Below are 20,728 nucleotides of genomic sequence, written 5' to 3'. Positions count from 1 at the left end.
GAAAAAGGAATACTTGATTTTCCCTAAAGGTGAACACAATTATAAAACTCTTAAACATTAATTATGATCTGATTGTAGCAGTCCATGAAGGCCACACATGCTATATGGATGCCAGTAATTACGATGAAGTATTCTTACACTATCGTTTTTGGAATTATGAGTTCTGAACTGATTGTCAGCATACTAGAACGAATGTCATTTGAAAAATAAATAAATGTCAGTTTCTGTATCATTTGTATAACATTTCATCTTCTTAGGGGAAATAATCTTGTATTTGCAATCATTAAACCATTTAGTAAATATATTTTCTAGACAGATGCCTGGAAACTCCGAAAACAACGCTTGTATCCCTCTGCAACAAGGTCAACATTACTATTACATATAATAAAAATCATTAATATTTCAAAACATTCCTAGTTACTGAAATATGTTACTTTTTTTGAAAACTTAATATCGTGTACACGACTGCAAGCAAAGAATTGTACTATTCTTTAACAGCAAATACCGATCTTTAACAGCAAATGCTGATATATAATGACAATTTCATAAACAAAAGACTTTTCGAAAATAAAGCAAACTACTTTTCAACACAATATTATCGTAAACTGGGAAGACTTTGCCACTTTTTGAAAAATGAGAAGTTTTGGATTCGCACTAAATTCCTGAATTAAGTAATAAAGGTTCCAGTGATTTAATCTCACGAAAAGATATTTAACGATAGCGTTTTCGGCACGTTTTAACTCTTATCATTTGTTTAAAAGTTTTAATCACCGCTTTTGTTTTCAACTTGCTGAAGAAGTATTTCTCGAAGTTAAGTGATTCGAACGGTCCAATTTTTCTGTGGTTTTGGAAGCAAAAATTACTGTTTAAATAAGCATATAAGTTCATTTCAAAATCATTTTTAGATTCAAATTCCATGCTATACTTCGGTTTACTAATGTAACTTGGCACAGTTATATTAAAAAAAATCTGGATAAAAATGGAAAAATTTTGCCAATCTGGAATTTTGTCTTTTTCTTAAATTTTTGCATGCTTTTTTCAAATCAAGAGTTTTCTGTGTTTTCTTGATAATTCACTATCTTTACTGTGAGTAATAAGGAAATGGCCAGTAGAAAAGCATTTGAAAGTTATAATATCCCTCAAAGAATCACTGAGAATAAAGGCCATTGAGAATATGCTTCCATTCAAAGAAATCAAGAAACCACATTTTACTAAGCAATGACGAAGTAAATAAGATCCTTGAACAAGTACTTCTTTGCGAGGACTGGATAATCTTTCTTGGGGAAAGATTTCGTAGATTCTTTAGAAGGCAGATTGCATAATTTTACAAGAGATAGGAAACGATCAAACCCTTCAAAGTACCGCAAACAAATCAAATTCGGGGTGGGAGCTCTTAAATGGGAAAAACAATCAAACGAATGACCATAACAGCATAAATGAATCCGGTTATGCATTTCTTTACATGACACATCTGACGAACATGTTTAAGGTCAATATGTCTCAGGAGATTGATATGTTCTTCCAAACTAAAGCTTCGGATTTCTGTGGAAGTAAAGATTTTGGGGAAAAAGAATGACAATCTGTTGATAAGTTCCCTCAGTTGTACAGAGTTTGAGGTCTCAGATCTTCGTATGAATAGCAGAAGGAAAAATTTTCTTATATTTCTCAAACGTTCATGAAGAACTTTTGCTGAATAAACAAAACATCGTGAATACAACTGAACTTCCTTCAGTGTCTTACCAGGACAAGTGCTTTGGTCGAAATTAGCAAAAGGAACAGAATTGTGGAATAAATTAATCATATTACAAGAAGTATATTTTTTTAGTATTATTTCCCAAAACAGAAATGAATCCTCTTAAAAACAAAAATGTTTTTTTTAATATCTTGAACTTTTCCAAATTCAAACCATCGCAGTAACTTCGTTTAACATTTACAATCGAATCATGAAAATTTGAAAATAATTTTTTGCGTTAATAAGTAAAGGAAAATATATTTCCACAATATAAACGAATCATGGAAGTAGCATTTGATAAAAACAAGTTTAGCATGAAATCGAGCTTAGTATAAATAAGCTCTGTGGTGGAATGTAGAGTATTATGATCCGTGCAGGAAGCAATAGGACGTACGTTTTCGGGAACATTTCTTTAATCACATTCACACTAAACAAACACAAGGACGAGACATTCACGCGCGCAGCTTAACAGAACAGCATATCATCCCCTTCTCATTACAATCGCAATGCCCTATGGGATGCGTACTTAACAGGCGTCTCCATCTAATATCCAAAAGAGAAGATAGAGTAATGCAACTGCTACAGCTCTAATTTCTAGTCAACAAGAACTTTTATTCAACAAAACAGCGATTAAAGCTTTGAAGTAGCCAATCGATTTTTAGAATTGTATAAATTAAACTCGATCAGAAAAATAGAAACCAATTTTATTAATAATATAAGTGTACAACTGCAGAAATTATAAGCAAAAGGATAAGAAAAACTAGGATGAAAGATGGGAATGGAATATGATTATTAATCTGAATTTATTTTTTTTTTAATTTGAAACTGGGATAAACATACTTTGTCGTAAATTCGCCTCATAGGACATCGACGAAAAGAACCTGACATTTTTTTGGCCCATAACATAGGGTAACCATAACACTTGAATACGAATTTTTATTTTACATCTCTTCTTACTTTATTTTATACAAAGTATAGAGAAAGTAATGCCATCTTCAAAAAAATTTTAATCAAAATTTTGACAAATTTCCATGTTTTAGACTTCCCACAGTTCAAAATATACACTTTTGACACTATGTCTGTGTGGTAAAGATGATAACTCAAAAATGCGTCAAGCTAGATGGATGAAATTTGGTACATGGTCTTTACACCAAATTTGTATATTTCTACCTAATTTCAAATAACATCCATTCAGAGAAAGTCTGTCTGTCCTGCTGTTCGACTATAAATTAACAAGATAATCACAAAAATAAAAGAGCTAGATGGATAAAATACGGCAAACAGATTTAATATCTATTGTGTAGACACCTATCAAAGTTTGAGCCAAATCCAACAAGGGGTTGACCCTCTGTCGATATGCACTTTTAGAAACACGTAAACGCGATAACTTAAATATATCAAACTTGGAATGCGATTTTGTAACTACAATTGCAGTTGTGTGTCAAATTTTGATTTCAAAATCGAAATGCCAGTATCGTGCAAGTCGTTCACTGCTTTACCCATAGTCCACAATTTTTTCGGGGGGGGGGCACCTTCATTAGAGAGTATGGGAGAAAGTTTAGGGGAAACCACTAGTTTACAAACTGGTTTAGTTTGGGAAATTCATACAATAATTACTTAACTTCTACACAGTATGGGGATGACAGATGACTCATTAGCACTACGGTGATAAAATCGAAAAGATCATTTTCAACAATAAACGACTTTAAAAGAAGAGAATATCATCTTTCAGTTTTTCTCATTGAGGGCCCGCGTTTAGAGAAACATTTCGAGGTTTCGTTCCAGAAAACTAAATGTTATTAATTCAAATAAAGGCATGTGAGCTTTGAACTTTAAAGACACGTAATTTCGAAAATCGACAGAATCATTTACAGCAAGTCATAGATTGTTCCCATGGTTTAGGTGGAAATTCAACTTGCATAACTGAAGAATCAGCGGTGATTCGACAAGCATGGATGTAGAAGTAGCAGAAAAGTTTGTTAAAAAAATTCGATAGAATAATTAAAAAAAGATAGCTATTGCCCAAAACCGGAATTCAATGTGTGTGAAAATTGTGCTTTGGTGAGGGAAAATGCCTGAAAAATCCACAAAGAAGCTGAGAAAATGCCCAGTTTCTAAGCTTTCAAAGATAAAATCAAGTTGTTGCAAAAGTTAAAGCCTGGGGTTCAGGTTAAAGAATTTCATGATCTATTGCTACGAAAAATTACCTGTATTAGAGAACGTTAATGAAAACAGTCTACCATTTACTATCATGCAAATGAAAAGGCATACTAACACAACTTTTACTTGAAGACTTCGTACCATTTTCATGTTAATTCTCTTTTCAAACAATAAAACATTTGTTTGAAAATTTAAAATAAATTATTAATTTAAGCATTAGATATTAATAAATAATGGTTATCTTTAAATATTAAATTCAATCCTTTTAAAATTATTCTCCTGCTTGATAATGCTCCAGGCCATCTACATCTTGATGATTTACACCTAGACGTAAAAGTAGTGTATTTTCCTAAAAACACAATTGCTGTCCTACAGCCAATGTACCAGGATGCTATAGCTAGGTTCAAAGCATTTTATTTGCGCTTAAGTTTTCTTAAGCTGTAGTAGCAATAGAAAATCACACAGTAACTCTTCGTGATTTTTGGAAACTACGCAGCGTCTTAGACTGCATTAAAAATCTTAAAGAAGGTGGGACGAAGAGAGATAAATTTATGCGAGACATACGGAAAAAAGTGCAAAAAAAGTAGCAAGCAATATCGAATCGTTGGCATTAGTGAACAAACTGATGTCATTTAAGCAGTTGTAGGTCTCGCCAATGCGTTGAGTTTAGATGTTGAAGTGGAAAACATTGCTGAATAAATAGATTAATGATGGAAAGCTAACATGTGAATATTTGATTGAGTTAGAAGCACTTCACTATGCGGAAGGGGAAAAAGAGAAAAGAACTGAAGAAGTGCGAAAGAAGTTCACGGAACCTGGGTTAGCTGATATTTTCTCCAAAATTAATGCTTTATTTTGGAACCCGAGACTAAGATCCAAATTCTGAACGCTTTATTGAAGTTGAATGTGATGTGAGCGAACTTTCAGAGTACTATAAAGAACAGTACTATAAATCAAGAAAGATTTCATGGCAGTTTTCTCCAAGACCCAATACTCGAAGGCATAGCATGTTTCATCGTCGTCATCTCCGTTACCCGCACACTCTACAGCTTCAGATAACTAAATAAACAAATGATAATACATATGTACATATGGATGTTTTTATGAATAAATTTAAATTTATGAAAAAATTCGTTGTATTATTTTTATAAATTTATATGAAGTTTGTTGCATAATTTTTACAAGCTCCTCGTTTATCGACTAACTCGCTTAGCGACGTAGTTGACGGAATGGAACTTGGTCATAAAGTGAGGAATACTTGTATAAAACTGAATGCACAGTACAAAATATGAAATTAAAATTCACACACCACCTAAATCACATTAAGATAAATTCTATACATTACATATCAGTACTCCATGTTATATTACATAAAAATATTTGAAACCACGAAAATGAAATTCAATAAATCGCAACAGAACCTACTAGTCTGAATTCTGAATCTTGCGCCAAACCAACGAAGTCATGAGATCAATACAAAGAAATTAGTATAATATATATACAGTGGAGGCCGCTTAATGTGATCGCGGTCAAAGTTACCATTCGCTTTATATGATCAGCATCCTTTGATCCCGAACTAACGTATTTAATAATACACAAAAATATTCATTTAAGGCTATGGCTACAGTATCTAATGTTATCAGTTTTGAAATAAATAATTGACCGATTTTTCATTTTCAACCAGCATTAATAATTAACATTTATAACCTGAGTCGCACCATTTATACGAAAAAATTTGGGAAACTTTTTTTCCGTGATATGGGGTTCATATTCTTTTCCTTCAATTAGAATGGTTTTTATTGATTTCAAAAGACAGCTAAACGGCCAGATATGGGATAAAATATCAACAGCCATAATCTATCATTGCTATCTGTGACTGAATTACAAAAGCAATTTGTATATAAAGAACTGATAGAAGTATTAAAAACAAAATAAGAATTCTTAACAGGTATGAAAGCCTACCTAAAATGAGTAAACGCAGCACTTTGACAAAGATGAATATTTCTTAATGTCTTTAGTTTATAAAAATGTGAAAAATCTCTTGTTTCTTGTGAGCAAGAAAAAAAAGCATTGAAGATTACGACAAGTGACGAATGTGTTAAACAAACCCCTCCACTGAACACCGAAATTAAGCTCTTGATATTGCGTGCTATATAACGCGGCGCGCAGCATCGCTCTATAAATTTTAAAAAGCAATGCAAGCCCGAACAATATATAAATGAGCTGTTACAGAATTATTGTTGGCAATCAACAGCTAATGAATTCTTAATTGTTATTTTTGAAATAGATTATAAATAGCCCTGAGATAATTATTTTAAATTTTCCAATATTTCTTCTGAAGTTATAAAAATTTAGTTGATTTTATCCTATTTTTTATTTATTTTTTTTTCAATCGAAAAATGTATCAAAATTCTGTAGCCCTGAAATGATCACACTAAGCGGCAGTTATTGTATATTATATAAGAATTATAAATTAATTTAATTTAATAAGTAACATGCGCATATTTGTAGCTCAAACATATAGCATAATGCATTAAAAAGTGGGTTACTTCCATAATTTAAATAATTTTAAAAGAAGTAATATATTATTGAGCATATCAATACATAGATAAATGAATACATAGTCGTATTCAATATAAAAAATTAAAAAAAATTTCAAAGTCACAATTATCTTCAAAGATATTTCAATTATATGAGAAAGCATACATTTTTTATAAACATGTTTTAAAAAGTTATTCTACAATGCCAATAACATAATAACATCAAAAAATTTAACAAAATTTACATACAAAATATCTGGAAGACTAGAATGTGCATCTACTTAAGCATAACATGCAAGTATTTCTCACTGTCATTAAAGTAAACATAACTAAAAATTTGAGCATACAATGATCGAAGAACAAAAAAAAAAAAAAAAAAAAAAAAAATTAGATATAAGAGCTAAAAGGAAAAAATTAAACCCTAAAAGTAAAATATATAAAAGTTAAAAAACTGTTTGTAGAGATGCACTAAAATTCGTCCAACAATTAATTTTTCACAAAATACAAAAAGAAATTTATATATCAATTCGTCAGAGACGGCATTCTGAATTGAAAAATAATGATCAGATGAATAAACATTATCTAGATATTAAATATTATTTAGTAAAGTTGAAATAAAATGTTTGAAAAAAAAAAGGAAAAGGACAATGATTAAAGCATATTAATTTATGGTAAATTCTTATTTTATATCTGAACAGTACCGAATTTATTTACCAGCCTTTTAAAACTATCGAAAATTTTTTATAAAGAATAATTAATTCCTCGATATCTTAAATAATTTGTTTTTATAAAAGTATGGAAAACTTTCATTTTCTCACCACAGTAATCTCGTAATTAAGCGTATATTTAACTAGCTAAATTATTAAAATCATTTCTAAGTATCACAATATTATATTCTGGAAAGCTATTGAAATACTAATCATATGATTTTAAAAATATGTTCCATGGACGAACTAATGATTCAAAAATACAATGAAAAATCCCTGCATGTGCAACTTATGATTCATTTTAATATCATGCAATCAAATTTAGTTTATGCATGAGGTCACATACCAGCAAGTGAAATTATGAATTAATATCATGACGCATCCTCGATGATCTTTCTTCAAATACATACTGAGCCGAAAAAAATATTACTTATAAGCAAAACATACCCGGAAACCCTATACATATACACACAAATTTGAAAAATGGTAATTGATTCAAATACCAAAAAATATAGCACTTACTTATCACTTCAATACAAGGGAAACGGGACGTTTTCTTCAATCTTATTTTTTTAAAAAAAGATTAAAATACACAAATATAGAGATACAAACTAAAACCATAATTCTTCATTTTCTTGCTCTAACTGACCAGATGTTCGATTTGATTCTTCGTCTGAATCGCTGACAACTAAATCATTGCTGACGTTATCTTCTGCACCGTCATCTTTTGATTGCTGAAAACCATACCTGCCTTGTAAAAGAAACTCAGATGGATCATAATTTTCATCAATAATTTCAGAATTCTCTTGATCAGCACATAATGCTAAATCAAATTGTACCATCTCAGCACTATCTGAACCCAAAGAGGTTAACTGTTGTATTTCATTATCGCTATCATACTGCAATTTATCATTATACGAATTTTCTGATTTAACTAATAAATTATGATCAAGAAGAACGGATTCGTCTTCCTCATCATCATATTCGTCATCATCTTCTCCTTCCACATCTACAAATTCCATGTCTTCATTATCTTTTCCCTAAAGAGAAAATACAAGTTAACAGCCAGTTTAAACGTTCGTTCACACACACACACACACACACACACACAAAAAAAAAAACTTAAGAACGTACATAATTGAGAAATAGATTTACAAACGCTTCAAAATAAGATAAATTTGTTTCTTAGTACAGCAAAGGGAAAACAAAACACAGGGATAGAGTTTCTCCGCTGAACATTACGAAAAATTAAAAATTATTCAGCAGAAGTTAAAGCTTTAAGTGAAAATAATTTAGGTGCAATTGACTAGATCTTTGAAATATGATTCAACTTACTTAATGAAAATCTAGCACACAATATATTTTATGACGATTATTATGCTTTCACATAACATCACCCACTTACTATTAAAACTTTACTTATTCTTAATTTTTTTATATCTAATTTTAGCATATTTAACACTTAAAAAAAACAATTTGTTCCTATCATTATTATTAAATTACTTCGATATATTTCTCTCGAATTTTCCGCAATTGTATTTTGCTTTAAAAGTAATTTAAAGAATGTTTTAGCTATAAAAAAAAGCTATAACATAAAAAATCAGACATAAAATATGAGTGGAAAAATGATGAAATTTATATTCAGTGATTTTAACACTGATGTCTGTTGCTTCCAAACAAAAGTTAATTTATATTTCCAGAATTCTTAAAATGTTCTTCATACCATAGTTAAAAAAAATGAATTGAAAGAATATCATACTTCTTAAAAATTCATTTGAAATACATCTTGTTTGAGTTATGAATATTTGTTTTGGAAGACAAAAGAAACTATGAGCAATGGAGAACCTCTATATTACATGCAGGAAATGGAAATAGGAATAATACTTCAAACAAAGGATAATATCATAACTTGGATAGTATCATTCAATAAAACGGAATTCGCTATTAAAATTTCTTTTCTAAAGCCTCGTGAGAAGTAATATAATGAATACCAGGCATTTAACAGCATATATTTCATTACTGCACATAAAAATTAATTTATTACATCTTAATTATTAACCATCTTAATCATCTAATATTATTATTAATCTTAATCTATTACTCTGAATGCCGCTAATACCATTGGAGAAAATCGAACTCTAAAAATGAAAGCGTTATATCTGATTCACTTAAGTAGCCTTATATAAAACTTGATAATTATTCTATGGAAGCATTCGACAGAATCCATGTATCGAACGTCAATTACAACAAAAAATGTGCAAATTACTTGCCCTTATAATGTTTGCCCATTTATTTACTAAAACTGCAATACCTGACTGGACTCAGCTTATTACAAAACGATGCGCACAATCATACTTCAATATACCAGGTTCTCATTTTTAACTGCTTCCACACAACATGTTTGCGCCACTATTTTTCATGTTTTAAATAACGTTTCTTTGTGTCTGGATGTGACATCATTGTTCTTAGAATTATTTAATGAAAAACTAGAAGTCAAGAAATGGTTCCTTTTCCATTTTCTGTATCCTAACTGAACTTCTAGGTGGAAAATGTTTTCATTCACAAAAAACTGAATACATTTTAACAGAATGCATTGTCAAAAAGCATTAGTTTGCAATTTACAGAATAAATATACCATAATTTTTTTGTTAACTTTTCATATTTATACATGCTGAAAGATCAAAAATCAACAGTAAATAAATTTTTCCATATCATAAGAGTCAATATTAATCAGAGCTTGATTCTTAATAAATATAACCTACTTTCCCTCTATACTGGTTGTCATATTTTTCTCCAGCTTCACTTTCCATGTATCCATCTTCCTGAAGACAAGAATTTCCAGTCATAGCAGAATCTGTTTCAATAGCATCTAAAGCAGCTTCCTGTGATGCCTTAATAGCATTTTCTAAAAGTGTGAGCTGTTCATCGTACTGAAACATTAAAGAGATTAATATTACTGAAAAATTACAAAAAAAAAATAATAGAAAAAATAACGTAAGACATTTATAAAGCTATACAATTACGAAAATGCAAAGAATAATTTATAAAATATTGAATATAATTTAAATTTACATTAATGAGTTGTCCTAAAACAGCTTCAAAATTAAAAATAAATATACAGACAATAAAATATATATGACCTCAAAAATGAAAATAGGCATGGCATGATTAACAGATTACATATGCACATTTTTCATCCATTTAGATATCTAATAATTCTCAATGATAGCAGAGCTCAATTTTTACACAGCAAATCACAGCCATTATAGCAATGGTGTAGAGAAAGTAATAAGTGTCCAGAGCATAATATAATTTCTTTGACCCCAGTCGTCATTAATGGTTTATTACATACTAGCCGCCTTTGGCGACCAGCCGGTTCGCCAATTTTAATGCTCGTTAAAATATTAATCATTAAATATTTTATGTAATTCCTACTTTAATAGCTTCTTCATTAAAATATTTCAAAACTTTAAATTTTGATGGTCATATAATTCACTCATAATATTATAAAGGCCTTCAGTCATAACGCAATATGCATCTCTAATTTTGTTAGCTCCCGTATAATTTATGCTTTAAATTAAAGCGGAAAGGATTAATCTGTGTTAAAACTTCTTGGCCTATAAACTTTAGTAAAGCAAGCAGTGAAATTTTTGTGTCAAGAAGGCATAAAGATGAAAGCAGTTTCTTAAAAAAATGACTTTTATTAAAAATCAAGAATAAAGTCAATGTGCTCGTAACTAGAGCAATCAAAATAATAAGTTGAATAATAAAAACTTAAATCAACATTACCAGCCCTCAGATTCGAACCGTCTAAAATAACTAATCGGCATAGTTAAAATATAGAAGCAACATACAGTTGCATAGCCAAACAGTCGACGCTCTCTATCTTAGAGCTAAAACACATTTCTCATATTCCCTATCCTTCTCTTCTCTCTAAAAACTACGACACGAGCCGAAATTAAAATAGTCGTTCGATTTGCATTGCGATTCCTGCCAACCACAAAACGCGAAACTCGTAAAGAGGTCGGGTTCGAATCATCGGTTTGTTTACTTTCATTGAGATCATGGAACGGGATTGGAAAAACACCAGAAGGACCATAAAATTCGGATCCGAAAATAACTTTCGCATAGTTTTTCTTTAAGTGTCTAACAATCTGCAATTAATTTAACATTGTTTACTGAAAAAAAAGCATTTTTTTTAATAATATGATTACTGAAAACAGAGTCACTGAGCATTTAAACCTTATGGGCGCTAAAGAATATATTTTTTTATTTATGTAATATCTCAAGAATTTGTCAACAAAATTTTCTCAGATTCACCATGAGCAGATCGATTAATAACCAATGTTTGATTTTAAATGCCTCAAACACTAAGAAAATAAACAGAATCGTTTAAAATAATCGGTCGAAAACCGGTTCAAAAAAACTAATTAAAAAGATGATGTACTTAAAACTATAAGCATATACAAAAAAATATATGACTAACATAATACAATTTAATTACAAAAGCATAAAACTAATCTAAAAATAATTTAACTCAAGTCCGCATCCGTTGAAAATAGTTGTTAACAATCAGAACACAATGCGCATGCGTGAATTTTCACTTCCAGTTATGGTAACGCAAATGCGTGAAATTTCTACGCCAGTTGGGGTAACGCTACGCAGATTAGAAATTTTTAATTTCTTATATTCTGTTTTATTTTAATTCAAAAGTACTTCAGAATGAGTCTGAAAGATCGATTAATTAACAATGTTTAATTTTAAATGCATCAAACACTAAGAAAATAAACAGAATCGTTTGAAATAATCGACCGAAAATATCTTAAGCCTATCCTTGTTAGCGTGGGAAAAAAACTGAGGCCTTACTCATTTGGCTGTGGGGAAATGAAAAGATTTTTTTGGCGGGAAAGTTAGTTTTTAATTAATAATTAAAATTCTAATTAAAAATTCAAAAAAAAAGGAAACAGGTGCACAGTCCAGGCCTCCAAGGTATGCATGTGCCAAACTTGGTAGATATAGGTCGGACGATCTGGCCTGTAGAGCGCCAACACACACACACACACACACACACACACACACACACACACACACACACACACACACATACACTGAGCTTTATATAAGTATAAATAGATGGCACCAAGTGCATGGTAATTTATTTATTTTTGTTATATATTTGTTCTTTCATGATATTCTTATTTCAAAAAAATCGTAAACGCACCAATGTTTCATTCCGATGGCGTCCAAAACATAAAGCAAACGTCAAAAAACTTCCAAGAGAGATAGACAATTCAAAGACGCGTCAAGATCAAATAGCAATACAGAAAAGAAACACATCGGTAATGAATGTGGAGAAGTTGCTACAAGATTGATGAAATGTTCATACAGGCAAATAATTTCAACACTTGAAATTAGAGTTCAAAAGATGAAAGATTTCACAAATGCGGAATTCACAGTACAAAACGATTATAAAATGTAACGACTGAGACAGCCAACCACAGAGCAGTATAAACCAAAGAGGTATTTTCCGAACTACCAAATCAGAGGAGAGTTTCTTCACAGGCATTGGAAGCGGTCTCTTCGTGCTCGAAGGTTGTATCGCCTGGTGCTCGGGGATCTGGGGGCCTCAAATTCTATTCCACGTATACTACAGTGTTAACAGCTCTTGTTAAAAAAAAAAAAAAAAAAAAAAAGAAAGAAAGAAAGATTTAAAAAAAAAAAAAAAGAGGGAAAAAAGAATGAGTGAAATGAGACGTAAGGGGAAACAAGCGATAACAAAAATACGGACAGAAAATATCAGATCAAAAATTAATTTCAAAACCAATGATATTTAGAAATTTTCTAAGACATAAGAATGATAATATATATATATATATATATATTATTAAATCAATAATGGTTTTTTAAGCTAAAAACATAAAGAATTGCTATCATTTTATTATTTATCCAATGCAAGAGATAAATTTTGAGTAGAATCATCAACCAGTGTTCGTATTGCGAATTTGCTTTTCTTCTAGAATCAGAGCTGCTGATATTGAGGATTTTGTGTTTCTTTAAAAATGTCATCGTCATTCAAGTGGAATATGTTTTCTATAAGATCAGTTGAATCAGGAAAATTTTTCTAAATCAGTGGAAAATTCTAAATGCAGTAAGTTACATATGGTAATTAAAGTTTATTTTTTTTTTAAAGTTTATTTCTTCCCAACTGAATTCTAGTGAAAATATATGCTAATTCCCAATGCAAGCGAAGAAAGGTTCTTTTCTCTTCTAAATGGCATCAAGAACAACTTGCAGAATAATATGAGTGAATCGCATTTAAATAAACTATCGCTCTAATTTATTGAAAATGTAGTAGAGGAATTAGATTATTTTTTTAAAATGCTTTTTTCTTTCTCTCAGTTAAAAGTGCGAAAAGTGAAATTTCGGTATTTTGAAATCATGCAGTATCTGTTTCTGTACCTGCACAATTTTATTTCCATATTTTTATGTTCGTTTCTTTTGTTACCATTCCAAAAGTATCATGTTAACACTACTCAATATGTACTTTTGTGCTCCTTCTAAAATTGGATTAATCATTATCGTTTAAAAAATCTTTTATTTAATTTCACTCTCTTTATCAGGAAATATGTTAATACACTGAATTTGGGCGCCAATATTTTTTATGCTGTATTTCTATTTCAATATACTATATTGAAACTCACTTCTTTGTTTTACAATTTATATTGCAAAATATAATTACACAATATTACATCATTAATGACAGAAAATAGAAAAAGTCGTCTTACGAGTGATCGAGAGAAAAATTCTTTTAGTAGCTTAGAAAAGGTGTGAGATGCCCGGATTTTCATTCATTTTCATGCCCAGATAATTATAATGTATACTTAATCCTACACAAAAGATAGTTCTTAATCGAAACAATTTCAGCATCAAAATATTTTGCTACCCCATAATCCGGTTCATCAGTTGAAAATTTGATTCATCTGAGAAGCTGGATGAAAATGCTTCTGTTTCATTTTATAACTCTCTTTTTCAATATGTTTAAGAAAAGACATTTCCAATTCTGGAAATATACCAACTGGTCGTTTAGGATATCTCAAAATTAAGACATTAAACAGGGTAATCGAGCTATCCGTCCTACAGGCACAAGTCCTAGTTCTCCATAACGTCCATAGATCTCCTTAATGTACAAAATTTTATATTTGTACATTTGAGCATTTGCACTCTACCTTTACTACTCTTATTCAATAAAATACTGGTACAGCATATTACACACACACACACACACACACACACACACACACACACACACACACACACACACACACACACACACACACACACACACACACACACACACACACACACACACACACACACACACACACACACACACACACACACACACACACACACACACACACACACACACACACACACACAGGGTGTCTCAAAAACCTTGACGGCGGCTTTTATTCCTTAAATATTGATCATAGACATATACTGCAAATTACGAAGTTGAGTAAAAAAAAGGTGCAAAATGTTATGAAATCGATTAAAATTTTCAGGGGATTAAACTTTAAAAATACAAAATTTAAATTTTTATACGACCCCGTACAAAAAAAATTCCCAATGAGTAAAATGCGCCGCATCCTCTAATAAGGTTATGTGTGAAATTTCAGAATAATATCATGAAAACTATCAACTATTATCATGATAGACCAAAAGAAAAAAATATTTGCAAATAGAAAATCACAAATATCGAAGAAGAAAAAACTTTTTTCTTGCCCCCCCTCGCCTCCCCCCCCCCCTTTTTTTTCTTTTCTAACTTTAAGGTTGCCAACCTTAAGGTTAAGCCTGGGTTGCCAAGTCAATTTTTGCCTAAAAATAACATTTTTTTTTTTTACTGTTTTATGTCAAAGACCATTTATTTACGTTTCCAAATCTGTGTTTATTTTGTTTCTACGATTATTATATCAGAGGATATAGACGTTTCTTTAAATCAACATTAACAAAAACGAAACCGGAAGTAGCACGGAAATGATCAGAAGTCAGTTTCTTGCGCTTTCATACCATTAATATTTACTGACAAATTAAAATAAATATTTAATATGCTCTATTGCAAAGCCGCAACGATTTGATAAAGGTTTTTGAATATATTTATGCATATTTATAGCTCCATTTGGTTTTAGAATGTTTATATTTTGATTTGAACAATCTGTTATGGACAATTATTCCCCAAAACATATTTGTTGAGTTGAAAACTTTGTGTTTAGAGGCTAATATAACTGTACTGTTATTCAACGATGGTTTTTCTGACAAAATAGAAATTTTTAATGAATTGGACATTATTCCAGGTCATTACATGCTAACACAATACAGTAGCTTCGACAACCAGTGAATTGTTGTTCCAAAGAGACAGTCTTTGCCTGCTACAAAATTGTCCAGAAAAATAAAACAGACAATTAGAAAGAAAAAAATTAATAAAAGAGAAAATCAGGAAGACATTTGTTACAAAAGTGGTGAATTTTAAGTGTTTAAAATTAAATAATTTTTAGATGTATATTGATAAAAAAATTAAAAGCATTTTTAAAAGAACGTGTTTTTCTCAAAATTTTATTACGCAAAACATTGTTTAACAAAAACTTATGGATATATTTTCTTGAAATTTTGGATATATATTATCATAAGTGTTATGAAGGCAATGAACTAAAGATTTAGGTCTAATGTTAATAGATTTTTTATTTTTAGCAGTTTATTGCCAGTACTACTACCTATGATTTTTACAATATTTTTACCATAAAACTGCTCAAAGTTCCATAATTTTTTTTTCATTTGTATATTTTTCTTAGCTTTTAGTTCATTGCCTTTATAAGTACATTAAGTATGTTGAGTAGAAAAATAATTTAAATTGGAGAATTTGAATTTAGTGTAGAGCGTTTTGCATTTTACTCTAATTTCGCATCAAATTTTACCTAAAATATCTCAATTTAATTAAATTATTTTTAAATTTTTCTTTAATGTTATTCATTGTTTTGAGTCATAATCATCAAGAAAATCCACTAAAATTGATAATCAAAGGATTTTTTAAAATGCGCTGTATCCAGGCAGATGCAATGAAAAGGCATTATTAAATATTGAAGATTGCTTCGAAAAACTTTTAAAAAATGTATGATAAAGGTACAAATTCTAAAAGGCATTCAATACTGCAATAATATTGATTACAAGTATAGAATTTTCACTTATTGGAAAACTAAATACAAACATCTTTGAGAAAGTTTATTTGTTTATTTTACTTACTTTTTAAATGAATACATTTTCAGAAAGTTGTTTGATTTACAAAGAAATGAACAAATAAAACCTTTTCAATGAAATGAATAAGGTAATAAAATAAATAAGAAAAGGTTACACATCGTTCAATAAAATGTGAACATAGATATTGCCAAAGATCATTTTAATCTATTTAACACCTATCATGACTTAAAGGTAAAATAAAAGTATAAAGTCATTGAAAAAAAAAATTAAATCGCACATTTTTCCTTTCAGAAAAATTTGTCATTTTTACATCTCATTAATTAACTACGTGAATGAACAAAAAAATCTTTTAGAACTAAAAACCGCACACAGTATTATTTAAATCAATTCACCACGTATACTATAAGGGTTATTAAAAAAAAAAAAAAACGGAGTAAGCATACTACGAAAAGCATCAACCTATTGAAAGTTTTAACTGCTTTATTACATGCAAATGTAGACTTTTATTTCAGATTTACAAAGATAATATTTTGATTGCCCAAATGTGGAAAAAATAATCCCCTCGTCAGCTTTTTTGTCGTAATTTGTTAAAAATAATCAAAAATAATCGTACATTACGTTTTTTTAAACCTAATTTACATAACAAAACAGGTTAAATGGGCGCACATTATGGGTGCTCCTCTGACAGTATCTCTACAGACTTTTCTTTTGTACAACTCAGAGCTACACATGGGAATCACACTAACAAATTCAACTTTCAAAATTCATTATATAAACAGTTATAAACGTTCTTTGTTTTGATCAGTGGTATAAATTTATTTTAGTATCAATTATTATTATAAATTGCTTTAAAATGGAAGATTACAAAAGAAGTACAACTTTGTTCAAAAGGCATGAAGAATGCAGCATTAATTGAAGTAATTTACTTATATTCTTTTCCTTCATTTTTTAAGATAAAATTAGAACTTTAATTTAGAATTAGTGTGAAAACATTTAGATCCAATACTCATATTACTTTATTTTGTAGAAATTTTAATAAACCAGCCATATAAATTTATATAAGAAGCCTTATACTTAATTACACAAAAACACCTCAATCAGATATGAATCACGGATTAGCAAAAGCAAAGCAAATATGACGTATCCAGTGCATAAAATAAATGTAGCGCATATGGTATTTCGATTCAATAGACAGCAAGCTTGTTAAATGTCGAAACAACTTTTTCCGATAAAGGCAATATACAGGAAAAATTTTATTCATTTATTTTGGGCGACAAAAAACACTGTGTGAAAAATTTTCTTAATAAAAAATGATACCAATTCTTCTTATAATACTAAAAAAACTTCTACATGTAACAAAATTTCAATAGCAATATGTTTTCCGAGACCTATACTGTTTTAGGACAAGCTTCAAAAAATGTAACACAAGAAAACATTTCCACATTCAGTAATTAAGTTAAATATAACTAGATCTAGATACTTCAAAATGATTGCACGTTTTTTACATGTTAAGATTACCAAGTAAAAGCACTATCATCTTTAAATGTTAATTCAAAATATTCATATATAAATGGAAGGTAAAATAATAAATTAATTCTGCAAATAAACAAGTTCTTAAAATTCTATTATTATGATTAGTAAGTAAATACACAAACAATACTTACTTTCTTTAATGAAGTTTCACAAGCTTCAATTATTTCTTTAGCTTTTTTTGTGAATTGGCTATCGGGCCCATTGAAAGTGAGGCTATTTGTAAGTAAAAGTTCCACATCCGCTTGAAAATCTTCTCGGTTGCTATATTTATGAGCTTTAATATTCTGTCAAAAGTAAAATGAAATAACTTTAAGTAATATTCCTTATTAAGCTAAACAAACATTATAAAAAATAATCCAGGAATATTTCGTATGCCTTTTCTTCAAACGAAAATGAATTAAATTTTTGGCACTAATATACCAAAGAGATGAAGGATAATAATTTGATTTGTTATTTTAACGTCCAATTTTTAAGCTCTAAGGAACTATTCTGGTATGGGCCTTGTAATTTTGAAGTATCATGGCAAGAACAGCACATGAGCTGCTATGTCACTCTCCAAAATTCTAAACCACACCACCTGAACTAACAATGGTAGAGCTAAAATGCACTGGATTATACAAACATGGTGGATCTTTGGTGGAATGGAGCATCGCCTGCAATCCCCACCGATCCCGAGTCCAGACCTCATCAGCTGGTAACCCAAAATGATTGAAAAAAAAAAAAAAAAAAAAAAAGGAAATTCGCCAAAATTTTTTACAACATTACTATTAACAATGAATTTGATTACATGCAAAATTTTAGTACAAATCAAAAAGAAAGATTCTGTTAAGAGCGTGATGTTCGTTTCATGAATATTTTTAATTTTAATCAATGATTGTAAGAAAAAAAATCGTTTTTCAGATCTTAATATTTGCATCAAAATCAAGAAACTATTTCAATATGGGAAATTTCTCTACAGTATTCTCTTAAAAAGGCAACCCTCAAAAATCGTACTGCTTAAGATTTGTTATTACAAATTTGAATTTCATTCAGTTTATATAATCAGTCACCCACATTACCAAATTCTTCACATAAGCAGATAGATTAAAAGGCTGAAAATATATCTGGTGAAATATAAATGCGAAAACATGCAAAGTCACATATATTTATGCACTAAGAGATATTGAACAACATACTTTTAGTATTGCATCCAGATCTATTGGATTTTTAATTACACTGTAATATTCCTTGACGAACTTCTTGCTCACGGGCTTATGAAATGGCCAAGATTCTGGAATTGACTTTAAATCTTGGGTTACAATGGATTCAAGTATGAAAGAGAAGGCAACTTGGTCGTTGTCATCTAAAAGGGGGTTAATAGCTTTCTCTAGTCGCATTAATTTCTCCTCTTTGTCAGCAAATCTTCTTAAACAATGCTCAAGCATTTTATGAGCTGTTTGAGTAAGAGGGCTCTTTGCTCCTAAAAAGAAAATATAAACTTAATATTGTTTTATAATTAGAGTGAATTTGTAATCTCAACAAAAATTAGTGAAAAAGTCATATTTTGAACTCAAAAAAATTATATGCTGAAGATTTCCATAAGAATACTTCTGCTTTAATATTTTATCTTAATAGACGAAATATTTTTTTATCATATCCCTGTCATGACACAATAACAAAATATAGAAAAAGACGCCTTTCGTGTTTACTTAAAACATAATGACTAGTTTTAGTTATATTAGAAACATAACTATACTTTTTTAAAAAGAATTAAAATCTAATATTGAAATTATCCTGATTCTTAATAACTATTCAAAATTTGTTCTGTAATTGCACAATTCATCTTAATATTAATAGTTATAATACTACAATGATTGGTTGAGTTTTGGTTTAATGACAAAGGGCCTGGTCTGGTCATATTGGACCATATCAGCCGCTACACAAAATACAATTCTGGTAGTCTTCATTATTATTATAATTATTATTTGATGCAAAATTAAAACTGATTAGATTGAAGAATTAGATGAAAACTTTCTAAAGGTAGAGAATCTAGAAACATGTAATTCAATTCAATTACAATTAAGATACATTCATACTTTTTTTGTTTTATGTAATAAAAAATAATGATTACAAACAATCAGTTTATCTACACAGATTTATAAACAGAATGGGTTTTAATAAATAAATTCTCGCTTTAAGCTTTACTGTGCAATAGGTAGTTGCTGTATTTATTTGAAAGATACATACTTTAAGAAGCAGAGCATCTGCGTTTCAAATGTAATTTACAGGTAAATAATTATTACCCATGCAGGTTATTAATAAGCATCAACAGAGATGAGCTATGGAAGGTTCGGTAAAAATTACATTAAGGCAAAACCGGAATTTAAATAAAGCAATTAAGTACGACAATTGTCTGTTGCACTGAAAGCGTTGAAATTAGAGCAATTATTTTGAATTACTCAGGATATATATTTCAAACAAACGAAATAAAAAGTTTTACCATTGTAAATGCTACTGTTATCTACTATTTGATTCACATCTTGTAGAAACTCTTCCCTACTACGATATTTTCTTTGGTGAAGTTTTTCCCTCATTGTCTGAAGGTCCATAGCTCTATGAACAATACGATGGTAATCTGGCACATTTTTAGCACTAACCGGAAACCAAAATGGCTGAGTCTAAAAATGTAGGAAAAACATAGTTTTTACATTTATATTATATTATATATTAAGGAAGGAAACTAAAACTGGCAGTAAATTTATTGCAACAGTTAAAAAGAATAAATAAATAATTAAGAAAACGTACAGGTGTATATGATAAGACAG

The 20,728-nt window shown here is 29.7% G+C and overlaps 1 protein-coding gene across 2 annotated transcripts in view; it reads right to left on the bottom strand.

Annotated features, from left to right (window-relative positions):
• Window positions 1-6,842: 6,842 nt before the first annotated feature.
• Window positions 6,843-20,728, bottom strand: part of LOC129960084 (transcription initiation factor TFIID subunit 1-like) — a 110,742-nt gene continuing 96,856 nt past the window's right edge. For both annotated transcript variants that reach the window (XM_056073178.1, XM_056073177.1), the window contains exons 31-35: window positions 20,404-20,581; window positions 19,100-19,383; window positions 18,056-18,208; window positions 9,902-10,069; window positions 6,843-8,179 (exon numbers count right to left, since the gene is read on the bottom strand). In XM_056073178.1, coding sequence (XP_055929153.1) covers window positions 7,751-8,179; window positions 9,902-10,069; window positions 18,056-18,208; window positions 19,100-19,383; window positions 20,404-20,581 — 1,212 coding nt within the window. In that variant the 3' untranslated portion in view covers window positions 6,843-7,750. The remainder of the gene's footprint in view (window positions 8,180-9,901; window positions 10,070-18,055; window positions 18,209-19,099; window positions 19,384-20,403; window positions 20,582-20,728) is intronic.

The sequence above is a fragment of the Argiope bruennichi genome, chromosome X2 (genome assembly GCF_947563725.1).
Source record: "Argiope bruennichi chromosome X2, qqArgBrue1.1, whole genome shotgun sequence".
In the NCBI taxonomy this organism is placed as follows: Eukaryota; Metazoa; Arthropoda; class Arachnida; order Araneae; family Araneidae; genus Argiope; species Argiope bruennichi.
The sequence above is the reverse complement of the archived record's forward strand: the minus strand, read 5'-3'. Positions and strand labels throughout refer to the sequence as shown.